At 45.6% G+C, this 17,256-nt stretch overlaps 1 protein-coding gene across 1 annotated transcript in view; it reads left to right on the top strand.

Annotated features, from left to right (window-relative positions):
• Nucleotides 1-8,295, top strand: part of LOC134884649 (leukemia inhibitory factor receptor-like) — a 39,382-nt gene extending 31,087 nt beyond the window's left edge. Inside the window, exon 10 of the mRNA XM_063913007.1 lies at nt 7,791-8,295. Coding sequence (XP_063769077.1) covers nt 7,791-8,042 — 252 coding nt within the window. The 3' untranslated portion in view covers nt 8,043-8,295. The remainder of the gene's footprint in view (nt 1-7,790) is intronic.
• Nucleotides 8,296-17,256: the final 8,961 nt, after the last annotated feature.

The raw sequence follows: 17,256 nt of genomic DNA, 5'->3' as shown, positions 1-17,256 counted from the left end.
CAAGTACACTTATATTTTGGGGGGATGGTGAAAAACTGGAACATACCAGACTAGCTCCCTACAGCAGCCTCTGCCACTCAGGAGCTTGTGGTATGCGTCTGCCTCTGAAGTAGGTGGAGAAGGTCCCATCCAGGGGGGTGTATGTGACCGCTGTCACAGGGGAGTGAGAGATTACAACCTTCCCGTATTGTCTGGGGATGGGGTAGAAAGCTAAAGTGCAGACCACACAAGGAGGCTGTAATCTCTTCCTTCTCAGTGACAGCTGTCGCTGACACCCACCTGGATGGGACAACCCCCCCAGATGTGGACATGCACTACAAGCTCCAGAGCTTGCTGCAGGGAGCCGGTCCGATGTTCCAGATTTTTACCCAATTCCTGTATGTGGATTGCCAAAAATGAAACCTTTTTAATTAAAAAATATGCTTGCTATCAGCAAAGGCATGAGACAGCATGCTGGACAAATGTCCAACACTTCCAGTATTTCAGATATATTAATTAGCTTTGCAATATGCACTGTGGTTTTCATGGCCAATTAGGTCATTTACAACCTTGTGGGCTGTAAAAGCAGTGCGTCGGCACAGAATGACTAGCAATCCTAACCACCACTCCATGTAAAAATAGGATTTTAATTACCTACCGGTAAATCCTTTTCTCGTAGTGCGTAGAGAATACTGAGGTCCATTTAGTACCATGGGGTACAGACAGGTCCACTAGGAGCCATGGGCACTTTAAGAATTTGATAGTGTGGACTGGCTCCTACCTCTATGGCCCTCCAACCAGACTCAGTCTAGGAAACTGTGCCCCAGGAGACGGACATACTTTGAGAGAAGGATATAAATTATAGTGGCGAGATTCCAAACCAGCACACAACACAAGGGGAAAGCCAAGCTAACCAAACTTGAAACAGGAACAGCAACGGCTGAACCAACATTACTTAACCAAGTAACAGTGCAGAAAGAACGAAGCACTGGGCGGCGCCCAATATCCTCTACGGACTACGAGAAAAGGTTTTATCGGTAGGTAATTAAGATCCTATTTTCTCTTGCGCCCTAGAGGATACTGAGGTCCATTTAGTACCATGGGGATGTACCAAAAGCTCCCAAACCGGGTGGGAGAGTGCGGAGGTTCCTGCAGAACTGATTTACCAAACTGAAGGTCCTCAGAGGTCAAAATATCAAACTTGTAGAACCTAGCAAACATGTTCGAACCTGACCAAGTAGCGGCTCGGCAGAGCTGTAAAGCCGAGACACTCCGGGCAGCCGCCCAGGAAGAACCCACCGACCGAGTAGAGTGGGCCTGTACAGATTTTGGATATGGCAAACTTGCCGTGGAATAAGCATGCTGGATAGTAAGTTTGATCCAGTGTGCAATTGTCTGCTTAGAAGCAGGACACCCAATCTTATTGGGATCATAAAAAAAAAAACCAGTGAGTCCGTCTTTCTGTGACGAGCTGTTCTTTTCACATACACCTTCAAAGCCTTCACAACATCCAAATACTTTGAAGTACCAAAGGTGTGGGTGACAACCGGAACCACAATAGGTTGGTTGATGTGAAACACAGACACCACCTTAGGAAGAAATTGCTGACAAGATCGGAGTTCAGCTCTGTCCTCATGGAAAATCAAATAGGGACTTTTGTGAGACAAAGCTCCCAGCTTCGACACACATTTTGCTGAAGCCAAGGCCAACAGTGTGACGGTGTTCCACGTAAGATATTTTATGTCCACCTCCTGTAACGACTCGAACCAGTCCGACTGGAGGAAATGCAGTGCCACATCGAGATCCCAAGGTGCCGTGGGAGGCACGAAGGGAGGTTGGATGTGTAGAACACCTTTCAAGAACGTCTGGACCTCAGGGAGAGAAGCCAACTGTTTCTGAAAGAAAATGGACAAGGCCGAAATCTGGACTTTTATGGAGCCCAGACGTAGGCACACATCCACTCCAGCTTGTAGAAAAAGCAGGAAACGTCCCAGATGGAATTCCACCGCAGAACATTTTCTGCTCTCACACCAAGAGACGTATTTCTTCCAAATACAATGGTAATGCTTAGACGTTACCCCTTTCCTGGCTTGGATCATAGTCGGGATAACCCTGTTAGGGATCCCTCTCCTGGCTAGAATCAGCCTTTCAACTTCCATAGCGTCAAACGTAGCCGCTGTAAGTCCTGATAGATGAACGGGCCCTGTTGCAGAAGATCCTCGCGAAGAGGTAGAGGCCACGGATCTTCGAGTAGCATCTCCAGAAGGTCCGCGTACCAGGCCCTTCTTGGCCAGTCCGGAGCAATTAGAATTGCTTGAACCTTTTCCCTTTTTAGAATTCTTGGGATCAGAGGAAGTCGAAGAAACACGTACACCATCTGATAGACCCATGGAGTCGTCAGGGCATCTACCGCAACCGCCTGTGGGTCTCTCGACCTGGAACAATACTGAACAATACTGCTTGAGCTTCTTGTTGAGTCATGTCGATCTGTGGATATCCCCATTGACTTCCGGGTGAAGGCCCCACTCCCCCAGGTGCAGGTAGTGTCTGCTGAGGAAGTCTGCTTCCTAGTTGTCTACTCCCGGAATGAAGACCGCTGACAATGCTACAGCATTTCTCTCTGCCCAGAGGAGAATTCTCGACACCTCTGACATTACTGCTCTGCTTTTCGTTCCGCCCTGTCGGTTTATGTATGTTACTGCTGTTACATTGTCCGACTGGACCTGAATGGCCCGATCTTGAAGAAGATGTGAGGCCTGCAGAAGGGCGTTGTATACGGCCCTGAGTCCCAGAATGTTGATTGGAAGGAAGACTTCCTGACTTGACCATCTTCCTTGAAACTGCACCCACTGAGTGACTGCTCCCCAACCCCTGAGGCTTGCGTCTGTAGTTAGCAGAATCCAGTTCTGAATTCCGAACTTCCGACCCTCGACGAGGTGAGAAGTCTGTAGCCACCACAGAAGGGAGATCCTGGCTTTTGGCAACAGACGGATCCTCTGGTGCATGTGAAGATGCGATCCGGACCATTTGTCCAACAGATCAAGCTTGAAGGGTCTTGCGTGAAACCTTCCGTATTGAAGAGCCTCGTAAGAGGCGACCATTTTCCCCAGAAGGCGAATACACAGATGCACTGATATCCGGATTGGCTTCAGGACATCCCGAACCATCAACTGGATTACTAATGCCTTTTCCAACGGAAGGAACATCTTTGGCGACTCCGTATCCAGTATCATTCCCAGGAATGGGAGTCTCCGTGTTGGCTCCAGGTGAGATTTCGGAAGGTTGAGAATCCACCCATGATCCTGGAGAAGTTTAGTTGGGAGAGCAATGCTGTCCAGCAACCTTTCCCTGGACGGTGCTTTTATCAGGAGATCGTCCAAGTACGGAATTATGTTCACTCCCTGTTTGCGGAGTACAAACATCATCTCTGCCATCACCTTGGTGAACACCCTCGGTGCCATGGAGAGACCAAATGGCAGGGCCTGGAAGTGGTAGTGACAGTCCTGCTGTGCAAACCGTAGATAAGCCTGATAAGGCCAGATCAGAATATGAAGGTACACATCCTTGATATCCAGAGACACTAGGAATTCCCCCTCCTCCAGACCTGAGATCACCGCTCTCAGAGACTCCATTTTGAATTTGAACACACGTAAGTACGGGTTCAACAACTTGAGGTTCAAAATCGGTCTTACCGAACCGTCTGGTTTCGGCACTACAAACAAGTTGGAATAGTACCCCTTGTTTAACTGATGAGGTGGAACTGGAACAATGACGTGAGTCTGTACCAGTTTTTGGATGGCATGTTGTAAAGTTATACTTTCCTCTTGTGAAACTGGCAAGCCTGATTTGAAGAATTTGTGAGGCGGGAGCTCTTGGAACTCCAGTCTGTGGCCCTGGGGAATTAGATTTATGACCCAGGGATCCTGGCACGAATTTGACCAGATCTGACTGAAGAATTGTAGGCGTGCTCCCACCTGACAGCCTTCCAGGCATTGTGGTCCACCGTCATGCTGAAGTCTTTGAGGAAGCAGAGCCTGAGCTCTGTTCCTGAGCACCTGCTGTTGCTGGTTTGCGTGGTTTACATCTTGCGCCGCTGGAGGACGTAGAAGCACCTCTGGATCTGCCCTTGAACTTGCCCGTCCGAAAGGACTGTAACTAAGAAGCTGAATAAGTTTTCTTGGTTGGGGGGGCTGCGGAAGGAATATATGTATACTTACCCGCAGTAGCTGTGGAGATCCATTTGTCTAATTAATCTCCAAACAAGGCCTCTCCTGTGAATGGTAGGCCTTCCACACCTTTCCTGGAATCCGCGTCAACAGTCCACTGGCGTAGCCATAAGTCTCTGCGTGCCGACACTGCCATAGCGGTGGTGCGTGCGTTAAGCACTCCTATTTCCTTTATGGCTTCCACCATAACGTTCACAGAGTCCTGTATACGCTGCAGGAGTAAGACAACGTCCCCCCCTAGATAAGGAATACAACCCCTCAATTAGGTTACATGACCATTTAGCAATGGCTTTAGTGATGCACGCACATGCAATAGTGGGTCTTTGGACCACCCCAGCAGCTGTGTACAATGATTTGAGTGTAGTCTCAGTTTTACGATCAGCCGTGTCTTTCAGGGAGGCTGCACCAGGAACATGCAATACAATTTTACATGACAGCCTAGAAACTGATGTGTCCATTATCGGTGGATTTTCCCATTTTTCCTATCCTCCAGAGGAAAAGACGAGAGCAAACTTTTAGGGATCTGAAACTTATCAGGATTAACCCATGATTCTTCGAACAGGGTATTCAATTCCTTTGACGCAGGAAAAGTGACTGAGGACTTCTTTTTTACAATAAAATAAGATACCACACTCTCCTCTGACACATTATCGGGAATATGCAGATCATCTCTGATAGCCTCTATAAGAGCCTCTATTCCCTGTGACAGAGCTGCATCCACCCCTCTGAGTCCACCTCTCCCTCCTCCATGTCTGACCTGTCAGAGTCAGACTGCAGGATAAGGGCCAGAGATCGCTTTTGAGGACAAATGGGAGGTGACTGAGACTCTGTTTTGGGGACTGAGTCTCTGTTCATAAACTCATACACAGTTTGTTTTAAGTATTGCATCTCTTTCTCATTGCAGGACAATTTTGTAGAAAGAGATGAGATCATTCCCTTAAGAGAATTAACCCATTCCGTTTCAGCCCCGCTAGCCTGTGAACCCTGAGTACCCAGTGGTGAGCCCCCCGGTGAAGAGGAACACTCTGCGGTACAAGACACGCACTCTCTGCCTGACATAATGTAATGTGACAGCGCACACACACACACACGAAAGGTTAAGCACAATTAACCCACAAAGAGCCCTTCAGGGATACACAGAGTTGTTTGGAGCCAGTCCCCACTGCGCCCTTATCGCTAATGCCAAGTTTAGCCGGGTCGCAGACCAAGTACCCTGATAGGGGACTTGGTACACCAATAATCGCTCTCCTCCTGCTATGACCCCCGGGTACCGCTGAGGTAATCTGGAATCACACTGGAGGAGCTGCGCGTCCCTGTCCTGTCAGCGTCTGTATCCACTGCAGAGGGAAAATGGCACTGGTGAGTTGCTGGATCCTCTCATAGTGAAGCCCCGCCCCTTCAATGGCACGCGGTCTTCCCGCCTTTTTTATACTGGCTGAGGAAACTGGTGCTTAAAATGGAGAAAACCGTTTTAAGGCTGTTGTGCCAGTATGGGTACTGTGTACATTGTACGGGGACGCAGTCGTGTACTGTGTCTGGAGTCGCATTCCGCCCTGTGTAGAAGCCGTGCGTCTCCGTACCCTCATGCCGCCATAATGGCCTGCGTCCCGCTAGCCAGGGCGCCGGCTCAGTACTCACCACCATACCTCCCAACTGTCCCGATTTTTGGGGACTGTCCCGCTGTCCCACCCGCGGGCCGCAGTGTCCCGCGGTGGGGGGGGGGGCAGTTGGGAGGCTCTGTCTCTCGCTGCCCTGCTTAGCAGAGCAGCGGTGAATAGACGCTGTGCGCATGCGCACAGTGTCTATTCACTGGAGTCAGAGGGAGAGGGGGCATGCCAGCGGTTCACAGAGTGCTGGGCATGCCCCCTCAGTGACGGAAAAATGGGGGCATGGCTCACGATCGCTGGTCCTCCACAAAGCCACGCCCCTTTTCTTAGGCCACACCCCGTTAGGGGTGGCGGCGTGCTGCGGGACTGTACGCTCGTCATGGTGGGCTTGCGAATAGGTCCCTCAGGAGCTCAGTGTCCTGTCAGTGAGGAACGGGACCATTAACCCTTCAAGAGGTTGGGCCGTCCCCCCCCCTAAGTCCCACGAAGCAGGCAGGCTGGTGCCATCCAGTCCTGCCTGAAAATAACATACAGATAAAATAAATGCAGAAAACTCTTCAGGAGCTTCCATAAGCGTCTCCAGCTCCTCCGGGCACATTTTCTAAACTGTCTGGTAGGAGGGGCATAGAGGGAGGAGCCAGCCCACACTATCAAATTCTTAACATGCCCATGGCTCCTAGTGGACCCATCTATACCCCATGGTACTAAATGGACCCCAGTATCTTCTAGGACGTAAGAGAAACATAAAAAGCTGATGGGTACAGGCTGAAGATGCAGTAAGATAGCAGTCAGGCTGCACTAGGTGTTCTCTCTGTTATGATGTTATGCCAGAGCCAAGCCCACCCACAATGGAGTCAGCTAATTTGCTATAGGACTTGGCCAGTTGTGTAACACAGGATCTGGTAACCATAGCGCTAGTCGGGATCCCGGATGTCACAATGTCAACGCTGGAATTCTGTACGTCACAATGCCGATACCAGAATCCCGACTACCGGTGAAATACTGCCACCAGAATCCCAACGCCACAGGCTTTTCTCCCTCTGTGGGTGCCCAATATACCCATAGAGGGAGAATATAACCTGTTGTGAGCGCAGCAAGCCACCGTGCCTTCAGCGTGGAGAGCACAGCGAGCCCACAAGGGGCTTTCTAGCGCTCTCCCCACTGCTGGCATACCGGTGGCCGGGATCCCACTGTTGGTATACTGACGGCCGGGTTCCTGGCCGCTGGTTTTTCATACTGATCCCCATAACACAGTTCTGTAAATATAACTTTTCAATTAAGATTCTTCTGTTTTTCCTGTTTGCTTCTCTCCTGGTATCTTTAGTGACAACCTTTATGGCTAATAATCCACTAGTGGGGGGGGAGGGGTTTTGTATATTTTTTTCAGTTTCAATTTACTTCCCTTCATATAGCAGATGTATCTTTATGAAAATCACTTTAGTGTGTCCAAAAGTACGGACACTTTAGATACTGTATTTATAGAATTTAACAAGCCAACTCATTAAAACGTATACTTTCATTATTCAAAATTAAAGTATAAATCCATAACATTCTCATCGTAACTCACCACTCCAGTCTTGTCTCCCCCCACCCCCCCTTTAGACTGAAAAGCTTTCTCTTCCCCACATATACCCCATCAGATCACCATCGCAGCCCTCGGCCACCTGTGTAAAGCAAAAGTTTACTGACCATTGAAACTCTTCTGGTTGGTCCAGGAAGACCCTATTCTAGGTCCACCTAAAAAACTGGAGAACGGTGGCTGCCCCTGTTCTGCTCCCCATAAGCTGTAGCATGGCAATCATGCTGAGGCTACGGAGGACTGCAAGAAATCACAAAGGACCAGTATTGCTCACACGCAGAACATACATCGTTTTTGTAGGAATCAGACCCTTTGTATGGCGCTGTGGCACCATATAAAGGATAATAATAAACTGAATAACATTTCATAGTGTATTATTCTTTTCTTTTATTTCTACAGGTTAAACTTCTAGAGCTCTTACAGTCTCATGAAAGTAGCTGTGACAGCGCTGGAGTGGAGGTTATTGAGCAGATTCCTATAGTCACGTTGCCACAAGAGTCCTGTATGCAGGTGAGGGAGACCTGTACCATGAAGAACACACCTCAAACCAAGAAAACTCCAGCACAAGCCCCAAATGCAAAAGATTACACCAGCATGATGTCAATGATCAACGCCCTGAAAAAGATGCCTCAAACTAAATGTGACCAATAATAACTATCTTTTTTTAATGGCAGCTTACCAACTTCTCATATCTCTGAAATATTGGAGAAGGTGCTCACCTAGCATCAACATTCCCTGAAATGAAGCAGCTAAATAATGAGAACACATAGGACACTGGCTTATTAATATAAAGAAAGAAAAAAAAAAAGTACAGGTCAAGCAAATATAAAAACACAAAGAAAACCTGAGGGCGCACAGTAGATCCCAATGTTGAGAATATTAAAAGTTCATGTGTCCATATGTGAAGTGCAAAAATGTCCAGTTGTTGAACCAGTGTGTCGTCTTAATTTGTTGTAAGAATTTTTCCAGCTAGATTCACCATAGCTATCCAGATGCAGAGTGTGTTATATCCAGAATATTTCTGGAAATACACCCTATCACCCCAAAATTCCCAATCAGTAACTAAATATCAATGTTTTTATTTTCAATTAAAACAATATACAAATTTATAAATATATGTTATGGTAAGAACTTACCGTTGATAACGGTATTTTTCCTAAGTCCACAGGATAACAATGGGATATGATGGAGCGTCAGCGGATTGGCACAAATCGATCAAAGCTTTCTGGCCTCCCAGGATGCAACAGGCCCGTCCATATATCCCCACCCACTGGCTCAGGCAAATCAGTTGTATTCCAAAGCACAAGGCAGTAGCATCATGTAGAGCCCTAATCAGGCGAGAAGAACACACATGCACACCCTTCCGTACAAGAAGGAAGAGGTTAGTGAGTAGAAGGATTCTCAAATCAGGTGCTTCAGGGTGGGATTCCTGTGGAACCTGTGGACTTAGGAGAAATACCGTTATCAACGGTAAGTTCTTACCATAACGTATATTTCTCCGGCAGGGTCCACAGGTTATCCACAGGATAACAATGGGATTTCCCAAAACAATTTAGTGGTGGGGACTCTCTTGATTGGCCAGGAGAACCCTTTGCCCAAATTCAGCGTCATGAGAGGCAAAGGTATCCAAGGCATGTCAAATGAATGTGTTAATGGAAGACCATGTGGCTGCCTTACAAATCTGTTCTGCTGAAGCACCACGCTGTGCTGCCCTTGAGGGACCTACCTTACGAGTAGACTGAGTAGAGATATTAGCCGGAACAGGGAGATCAGCCTGAGAATATGCTTCTGAAATCGTCAACCGAAGCTATCTTGCCAGCGTTTGCTTACTAGCAGGACACCATGAGATCTATCTCTGGCAACCCCCATTTGTCTACTAGAGTCTGGAAGTGCTCCGGGGGTAGCGCCCATTTGCTTGCTTGAATGGTGTGTCGACTGAGAAAGTCCGCTTCCCAGTTTAGGACTCCCGGAATGAATACTGCGGACAAGGCTGGATGATGAAGTTCTGCCCACTTTAGTATGTGACTTACCTCCTTCATTGCTTTTTGGCTGCGAGTTCCTCCCTGATGGTTGAGGTATGTTACTGCCGTTGCATTGTCCGAGCGGATCTGGACTGGTTTTCCTTGAAGAATGTCCTTTGCCTGAATCAGTGCCATGCATATGGCCCGAAGTTTCAACACATTTATTGGCAGGCAACTTTCTTCTTTGGTCCATAGTCCCTGGAGGTACAATCTTCCGGACACTGCTCCCCAGCCCTGGAAACTGGCATCTGTTGTTAGAATCTCCCAATCTTCATATCCAAAAGGGTCTCCCCTTGTCCAGATGGGATGTCTGTAGCCACTTGGCCGATATCCAAAAGGGTCTCCCCTTGTCCAGATGGGATGTCTGTAGCCACTTGGCTAACGACCTTGTTACTTTTACCGAAAGTACCATAGTTTGTTTCTTTATTGTCTGATGTAATCCATTCCATTTGGCAAGAATCAGACGCTGCAGAGGCCTCGAGTGGAATTATGCATACTCCACCATGACGAATGTTGACACCATCAAATCCATCACTCGCATTGCTGCGTGAATGGATACCGTTTGACTGTGTAGCAAGTCTTGAATCCTTGACTGTACCTTGGATATCTTGTTCCGAGGTAAAATTACTCTCTGCTGACCTGAATCCAGTACAGCCCCCAGGCGAGTCATCCGCTGCGACGGAACTAAAGACGATTTTGCCCAATTTATGAGCCACCCATGTCTCTGCAGACAAGTTATTGTCTGTTGGAGATGACATAAAAGAGAAACTCCTGTGACTGTGCCAGGATTAAAAGATCACCGAGATATGGGAAAATTCTTATCCCCTGCTGGCGGAGATATGCTGCCATGACCACCATAATCTTGGTAAATACTCTGGGGGCTATGGCTAACCCAAAGGTTAGGGCCTGGAACTGAAAATGCTGTTGGAGGATAGCCAACCTGAGATAACACTGATGGGACAGTGCTATAGGAACATGTAGGTAAGCATCATGTATGTCAAGGGATACCATATAATCTCCTGGCTCCATGGCCAAGATTATGGAACGTAACATCTCCATGTGAAATAGAGGTACCCAAATGTATTTGTTCAGCATTTTGAGATTGAGAATGGGCCGAAATGATCCATTTGGCTTCCAAACCAAAAACAGGTTGGAGTAAAAACCCTGTCCTTGTTGTGCAGGAGGAACTGGAATAATTACTCCTGACTGAAGCAATTTCTGAACTGCTTCTTGCAAAGCCCTGGCCTTCGCCTCGATTCGGGCTGATACAGAAAAACCTTTGGGGAGGATGCTTCTTGAAGGGAAAAGCATAACCTAGACACACCGCTTCCTGCACCCAGGTATCCGTTGTAGACTGTTGGCAAATCTGTGCAAACTGAAGAAATCGGCCCCTACCCTGGGATCCCCCAGGTGGAGGCTCGCACCATCAGGCTGATGGCTTATCCTCTGATTTGGAAGCCGGCCCTCTGGTAGCCCAATATTTTTTAGTCTTACTAGACTTCTTGTATTGGGGCTTGCAATCACTTTTTCCCCTTACCATTTCCTTGAGACCGAAAAACCGGTACTTTAGGTTTGTATTTGAATGTGGAAGGAAACTTGGCCTTTTTGAAGTCTGCTTCTGTCTCCAAAATATCTGTCAATTCTTTACCAAAATAATATTTCCAGAAAAAGGCAGATTCCAAAACCTTCTTGGACTCAATCAGCTTTCCATGTACATAACCAAACTGCTCTGCGAGCAGCTATTGTTGAAGCTGAAGCCCGGGAGGCAATAGTACCCATATCTATCTAATGCTGCTTCTTCCAAGAATATTGCAGCCTGTTTTATGTGTGCTACATGGGATTTTTGCTCTTTAGAGGATACTGAAAAATCCTGCTCCAATGTCTCAGCACAGACAGCCACTGCCTATACAATCCAAGCTGAAGCCATGGCTGGCCTTATGACTGCCCCAGCCACGGAAAAAATGGTTTTTAGAAACCCATCCACTCTCCTATAAGTAACATCATTTAATGATGATGAAGGCAAAGGTAAAATACATTTTCACACTAAATCGAATCACATGCGTATCTACTTTAGGAGCCACCTCCCTTTTTAAACAATCCCCAGCTGGAAGAGGATAATTGGAATCCAATTTCTTTGGAATTCTAAACCTCTTATTGGGCGTTGCCCAAGCCTCTACCATGATTTACGTCAGTTGATCTGACCCTGGAAACTCAGTCTTAACTGTTTTGGGATGTTCAAACACAGGTGCCTTGGTTTTTAGCACAGGCTCTGCTGAATCCTTTAAGGAAAGAATGGCTTTCATAACTCTAATTAACTCAGCTATATCAACTGAGCTGAGACCTTCCTCCTCCTCTTCGTATGCCGAAGTAGCATTATCTGAGCTTTCATCTTCCGATGAATCTTCCACGGCCTCATGTGTAGCCTGTGAAGGTGAAGATTTACTTACCCTCGGTTTATCCACCTGTTTCTTTTGAGAAGGTGCTGGTGGAAATGATAAACCGTAGGTAGGGAGCTGCATGTAAGGGTTAATAGTGTAACCTATTCCCGGTACAGATGGGGTAGGAATTATCCGTTCAGCTATACTGGATAAGGTCTGTGCAAACATAGCGCAAGGAGGATCCCTTTGTACCTGACATTGTACCAGGATCTGCCTTGTAGTTTGCTAAAAACTAAAGCAATTTGTACACAAACCATCCTGAACCAGAACCTGAGAGGATAATACATTTTTGCAAGACAAACAAAGTCTGTGTTGGTGTTGCTTTTTTGTGTACCTTCCTCGCCTTTGCCGCTCTTAGACATAATAAATAATCAGCACTGTCACAGTGTACTACACAATTTGTGACTGTAATCAATTTTAAGTATTTAAAGTGACATACAATCTGACCCTACCCATGCACCAGCATTGAGGATCAGAAAGGACAATTAACAGACATATAATAAAGTCAGCAATCACACTAGCAGTCAGTCACGTTATACATTAGTATAATTAGCAATATGAGCACATCATCAACTACAAACATCTTTTAAGCATGTAGGAGAACAAATTACTGATCATGTTTAAACTGATCTAGCGTATTCAGACGCAATGCGAGAGAAACAACAGTAAATGTATAGACTCATATGCAATAGGCACTTATCTAACTATTCGTACTCAAAACAGGTAGAGATTTCAGTGCTGTATAACCCGTACTCAGTAGAGTGGGATACAGGGAGACTCACCTCGCTTCCAGGATCGATCAATACATCAGCAAACGCTGAGTGGATCCAGACACTACTAGTGTACAGACGCCCAATGAACACAGATGCACCAGTCACACAGCCACCTATTCTGCGACCGGGTCCCCTCGTGGTAGCGTCTGGGATGGAAGCGAGGAAACAGTTCATGGCGGGAGACTCAGCGGAAACTGGTCATGAACCGGGGGGGGGGGGGGGGGGCGACCAGGAGAGCGTCTGACTCTCCACTGCTGACATCAACCCTAGGGATCACGGCCTCATACTATTCCTGGAGCCTATGATCCCTAAGGCCTAGCACTGGAGCACCCGCGGTGGCAGCGCGTCAGCTACTGTTTGATAGTCTTCTCCCAAAACAGCGCGGCTGTGTCCGTATTCCATCTAGCTAAGCGGAACCGATGCCTTACCTTCTCCCCCTGCTCCGGCCACAGCCTGGTAACGTCTGATGGACCTGCTAGTATATCCGACACAGACGCCCGCCAAAACAGCACTGTACTCGTGGGTAACCATTGTCGCGACCCGGCGGAGAGTTGTTGGAGCAACTCTTTCTAAGCGTATAAGACGCTGTTTAGAAAGATCACTCAAAACAAATAGTAAGACTATAAAAATAAAATAAGAAAGCTTAGGGCTGCTAAAAAGCAGCAGCTCTCTGACCATGGTCCGGCTCCTGCCGCACCAAACAAAAAACTGATTTGCCTGAGCCAGTGGGCGGGGATATATGGATGGGCCCGTTGCATTCTGGGAGGCCAGAAAGCTTTGATCGATTGGTGCCAATCTGCTGACGCACCATAATATCCCATTGTTATCCTGTGGATAACCTGTGGACCCTGCCGGGGAAAACTTGCTTACCGCATTAGAAAGGTGTCACGGTATCCACTGTCACTAACAGGAGAGGTGGTGATATTTCCTACCAATGCCTGGCTGTTAGCTCGATGCCAGAATCCTCACTCTTAGCACATGGACACAGCACAAGAAATCCTGCGTGTTTCATCTGATAAAATGGACTTCTTTAGGGGTAAATTCTTTTGTAATAATACACATTTGGTGTAGAGTGTGTTTCATTGGCCGTTCATAGAAGTAAAATTGCGCTGAAGGTCAATTATTGACTTAACTGTTGCAAATTCACACCTGGTGAAGATAACGTTGCATAGGCTTAAGGGCCCCATACACTTATACGACATGACGGTCCGTCATGTTGTGTAGGGTTTCCCTTCAACCTCCCGGGCGGCAGGATAGTAAAAGATACATCGTATGCTAACCTTTTGCATACAATGTATCTTTTACTATTCCCAGCCATTCCTGCGGGATCCGACATATCATGAGTGCAGCACTCGTGATATGTCGGATCTAGGGCGATCTGATCCGATGCTCACGGGAACGCGCATCGGATCTGGTGTAAAGCACAACGAAAGTGCCCGATTTCCCCCAATATATCCGCCCGAATTGGGATGAAATCGGGCATTATTGTTATAGTGTATGGGGCCCTTTTGAAGCGGAACTGCTATTAGAGCCAAATTAGTCAATAAGCTACATCCAAGAAGCTGTGCCAAACAAAATAGATATTAGTCCTCCAACTGCAGAAATACATATTTTCCGTAATAGTGACTTTTATTTTTGTGTTCCTCAACGCCTTTCCTTGTAAGAGCCTTTTCGTCACACTATATTGGGAATTTTTCACTGTTTATAAAATCAAAAGAAACTTGTTTAAAGTGTGAAAGTAGTTTGCTTTTACAAAATTAGAAATGTGTGTATTACACCGGATAAAGGCTACACTCTAAGTAACTTATCTGTTGAGTGTGGCATAACTTTGTAGCATTAAATTCACTTACCTTGTGCCCAACACTATATTTAGTGAAAAGATCACAAGGGAAATGGCACTGGCACATGCACCGGAGAGCGCACACGTTCCCCCTCAGATGATGAAATACACATCTGTTGGTGAAAACAAGGTTTTTAAGTCATTTTCGACAAGACTAATTATAAAACCAATAGATAATACCAGGGGCATTGTTGTACAGGAACTTAGAGCCTAAGGGGGCAATAAAATTGTTTTGCACTCCCAATCCAAATCTAAAATAGTGGGAGATCACAGGGAACAATTACTTTTTTTTTTAAACACACTGATCGTGCCCACAGACCTTGTTTTGCCACATGAAACTGCTAAACTTGACCAAAGTGATAGGCACGATGCAAAAAAACGACCATGATAAAGACCCGAGAAAGGTCGGAACGGGTGGCTGCTTGCTGGTTTGACCCATTTTTGGATGGTGACTTGCCTGGACTGACCCGGAGTGTGGAGCAGATTTGGCATCAGGAGATCCCCCTTGCTGCAGCTGGAACACTTGAATTACGCGCTTAAGAACTGACTGCGGCCAGTTCTCTCCTATAACCATTAATTGGCTATCTTGTTTTTCCACTAAGGGGTGCAACCCATTGTTGAATCTCTGCCATTGTCCAGACTAATGAGTGTGGCATAGCTTCTTTTTTTTTTTTTAACCATTGCTGTTGTTGATGTGTTTTTTTATTGTATTAAATGTGTCTCTATAGTACTACACTATGTTTGTTCCTATATCATTTCCTTTTTCCGTAACCTCTGAGGTGTAATTACTACTTCATGGGAACCAGAGAAACATCACACGAAATTGGAAGGATCAGAGGGGAAAAAACAATTAATCGTGATCTACAGTGCTGGTTAAGCGGTATTCTATGCAGTGTTTGTATGTAAACTACATTGGAGGTGTGAAGAACCTCCTTTTAGAAATACTGCACTTCCCACCAGTGACACTCCTAATTTGCGGTATATGTACTTTTCAGATCGCTACCTCCGGGGGCTGTGAGCTGAAATGTGTCTTCCAACACTATTCAGGCACAATGAACAATTGGATTTCTCCATTGCCACAGGGAGAAAACAACTGAATCCCCCCCATATGTCAGATGCCTTAAGACAACTAAATACCAATCTGTATATGAAATTATAATCTAACCATACCTTTCAATATCAGAAACATTTTAAATTGTTACATGACAAAGCCATGGTTGAGGGAGAAATATAGAGGCAGGAAAAATATTTATCTTTTCCATTCTTGCACCAATGTTCCTGCCTATTATCACATCCCTATAATGTGGCACATATCCTGTGTCTCTCTCTTTTTTTTTTTTTTTACCAATAGTAACACTTGTAACTTTGAGCCACTATAAACAAATATCCCTCACCAAAAGGGTATTCATACAGACTTAATTCTAAATTTGATCTATATTATTTTGGCACAAGAGAGTTAGTTATTCACAGACATCTAGCACTGGCTTGGGCACAAGCTTTGCTTACCTACATATGGATGGGTACCCCTAATGTAGCAAATCTGGCACTCCACAGCAGGCAGTATATATGGATTTATTTTTCATTTGGGATGAGGGATCTAAATGGCCTTAACACTTTTGTTAGTCACTTAAAGAGGAATGATTATGCTCTTAAATTCATGCGCACACCACTCATCACACCGCAGTCAGGGACAACCTTCTTTCTACAGAAATGTATTGAACAAAAAATAAATAAATAAATTAATTACTAAGAAATTTATACCACCACCACATCCCATCCCCGTAAATGCACACTCTTTGGTTATCTTCTACTTCCATTCACATTTTTTTTGCAAGCAGCTACAATAGGACTACTATAACTAAATTATAGACAGACATAGGGTTGATGAATGTCCAATTTTGGCTGATTTATGAATACCAAGAAGGCAACTGCATAACCATGGACTATTATCATACCCACATATAGTATGCATGATTTCCTGCCATCAGTGGTGCAATATTGTCCCAGTCTCATATAGTGGGGCAGCTGTACTAAGGCTTGGAAAGAGAAACTACTAACCAATCAGCTCCTGTTTTTTGTTGTTGTTACGGTTAGGTTGTGGGAGGCGAAGGTTAGGGGTAGGGTCAAAACACCGGGATGCTTCAGGATTCTGTTGTCTGTCTCATTTGATTTATGACCATTTTTCCTTAACACTAAGATACATCATTTGTCTAGCATTATAACAGCAACCTATGACTTCTCAATAGGAGATGCAGTGGTAGTTCTGGCAATTTATTTTTAATGATTCTCTGTCAAGAGTGACTCATTTATCAATGGTATTTTTGAGTAACTACTATCCATTATTATTTGTAAATGAGATTTATTATTTGATCATTAATCCAAGCTCATTACTGCTATATAGTCATTTTTGGATGGCGCAGGAAAAATAGCTCTCACACACATGTACCAACTGAGCAAATCCTCACAGAGCAGCTGTAGTTTATAATCTGCTGTACAGCACTACAAACACCGTTTCTGGATTTATGAAGTTACTAATTACATTGTTATCATTGATTGTATCTTGGCCTAATTAGTAACTCACAAGTGGAACCATCCTGGGTGCTAACGCAACTTGTGAATGGCTATCTAGTCCCTTGTGGCCATACTTTTCTCTCTGAGGCATTTAGTACTTTCCTCAGAGGTCCCTAGCTTTTTGGAATCTATCAAACTGCAGGATTATTACATATTGGGGGCACAGAGGTTTCCTGATCTGATTTATAGTTTTTAACAAACTTATTAAAATAGTTTGTTACA

This window comes from Pseudophryne corroboree, chromosome 1, assembly GCF_028390025.1.
Source record: "Pseudophryne corroboree isolate aPseCor3 chromosome 1, aPseCor3.hap2, whole genome shotgun sequence".
Taxonomy (NCBI): Eukaryota; Metazoa; Chordata; class Amphibia; order Anura; family Myobatrachidae; genus Pseudophryne; species Pseudophryne corroboree.
Note: the sequence above shows the minus strand (reverse complement) of the source record. Positions and strands in the feature narration are given on the sequence as shown.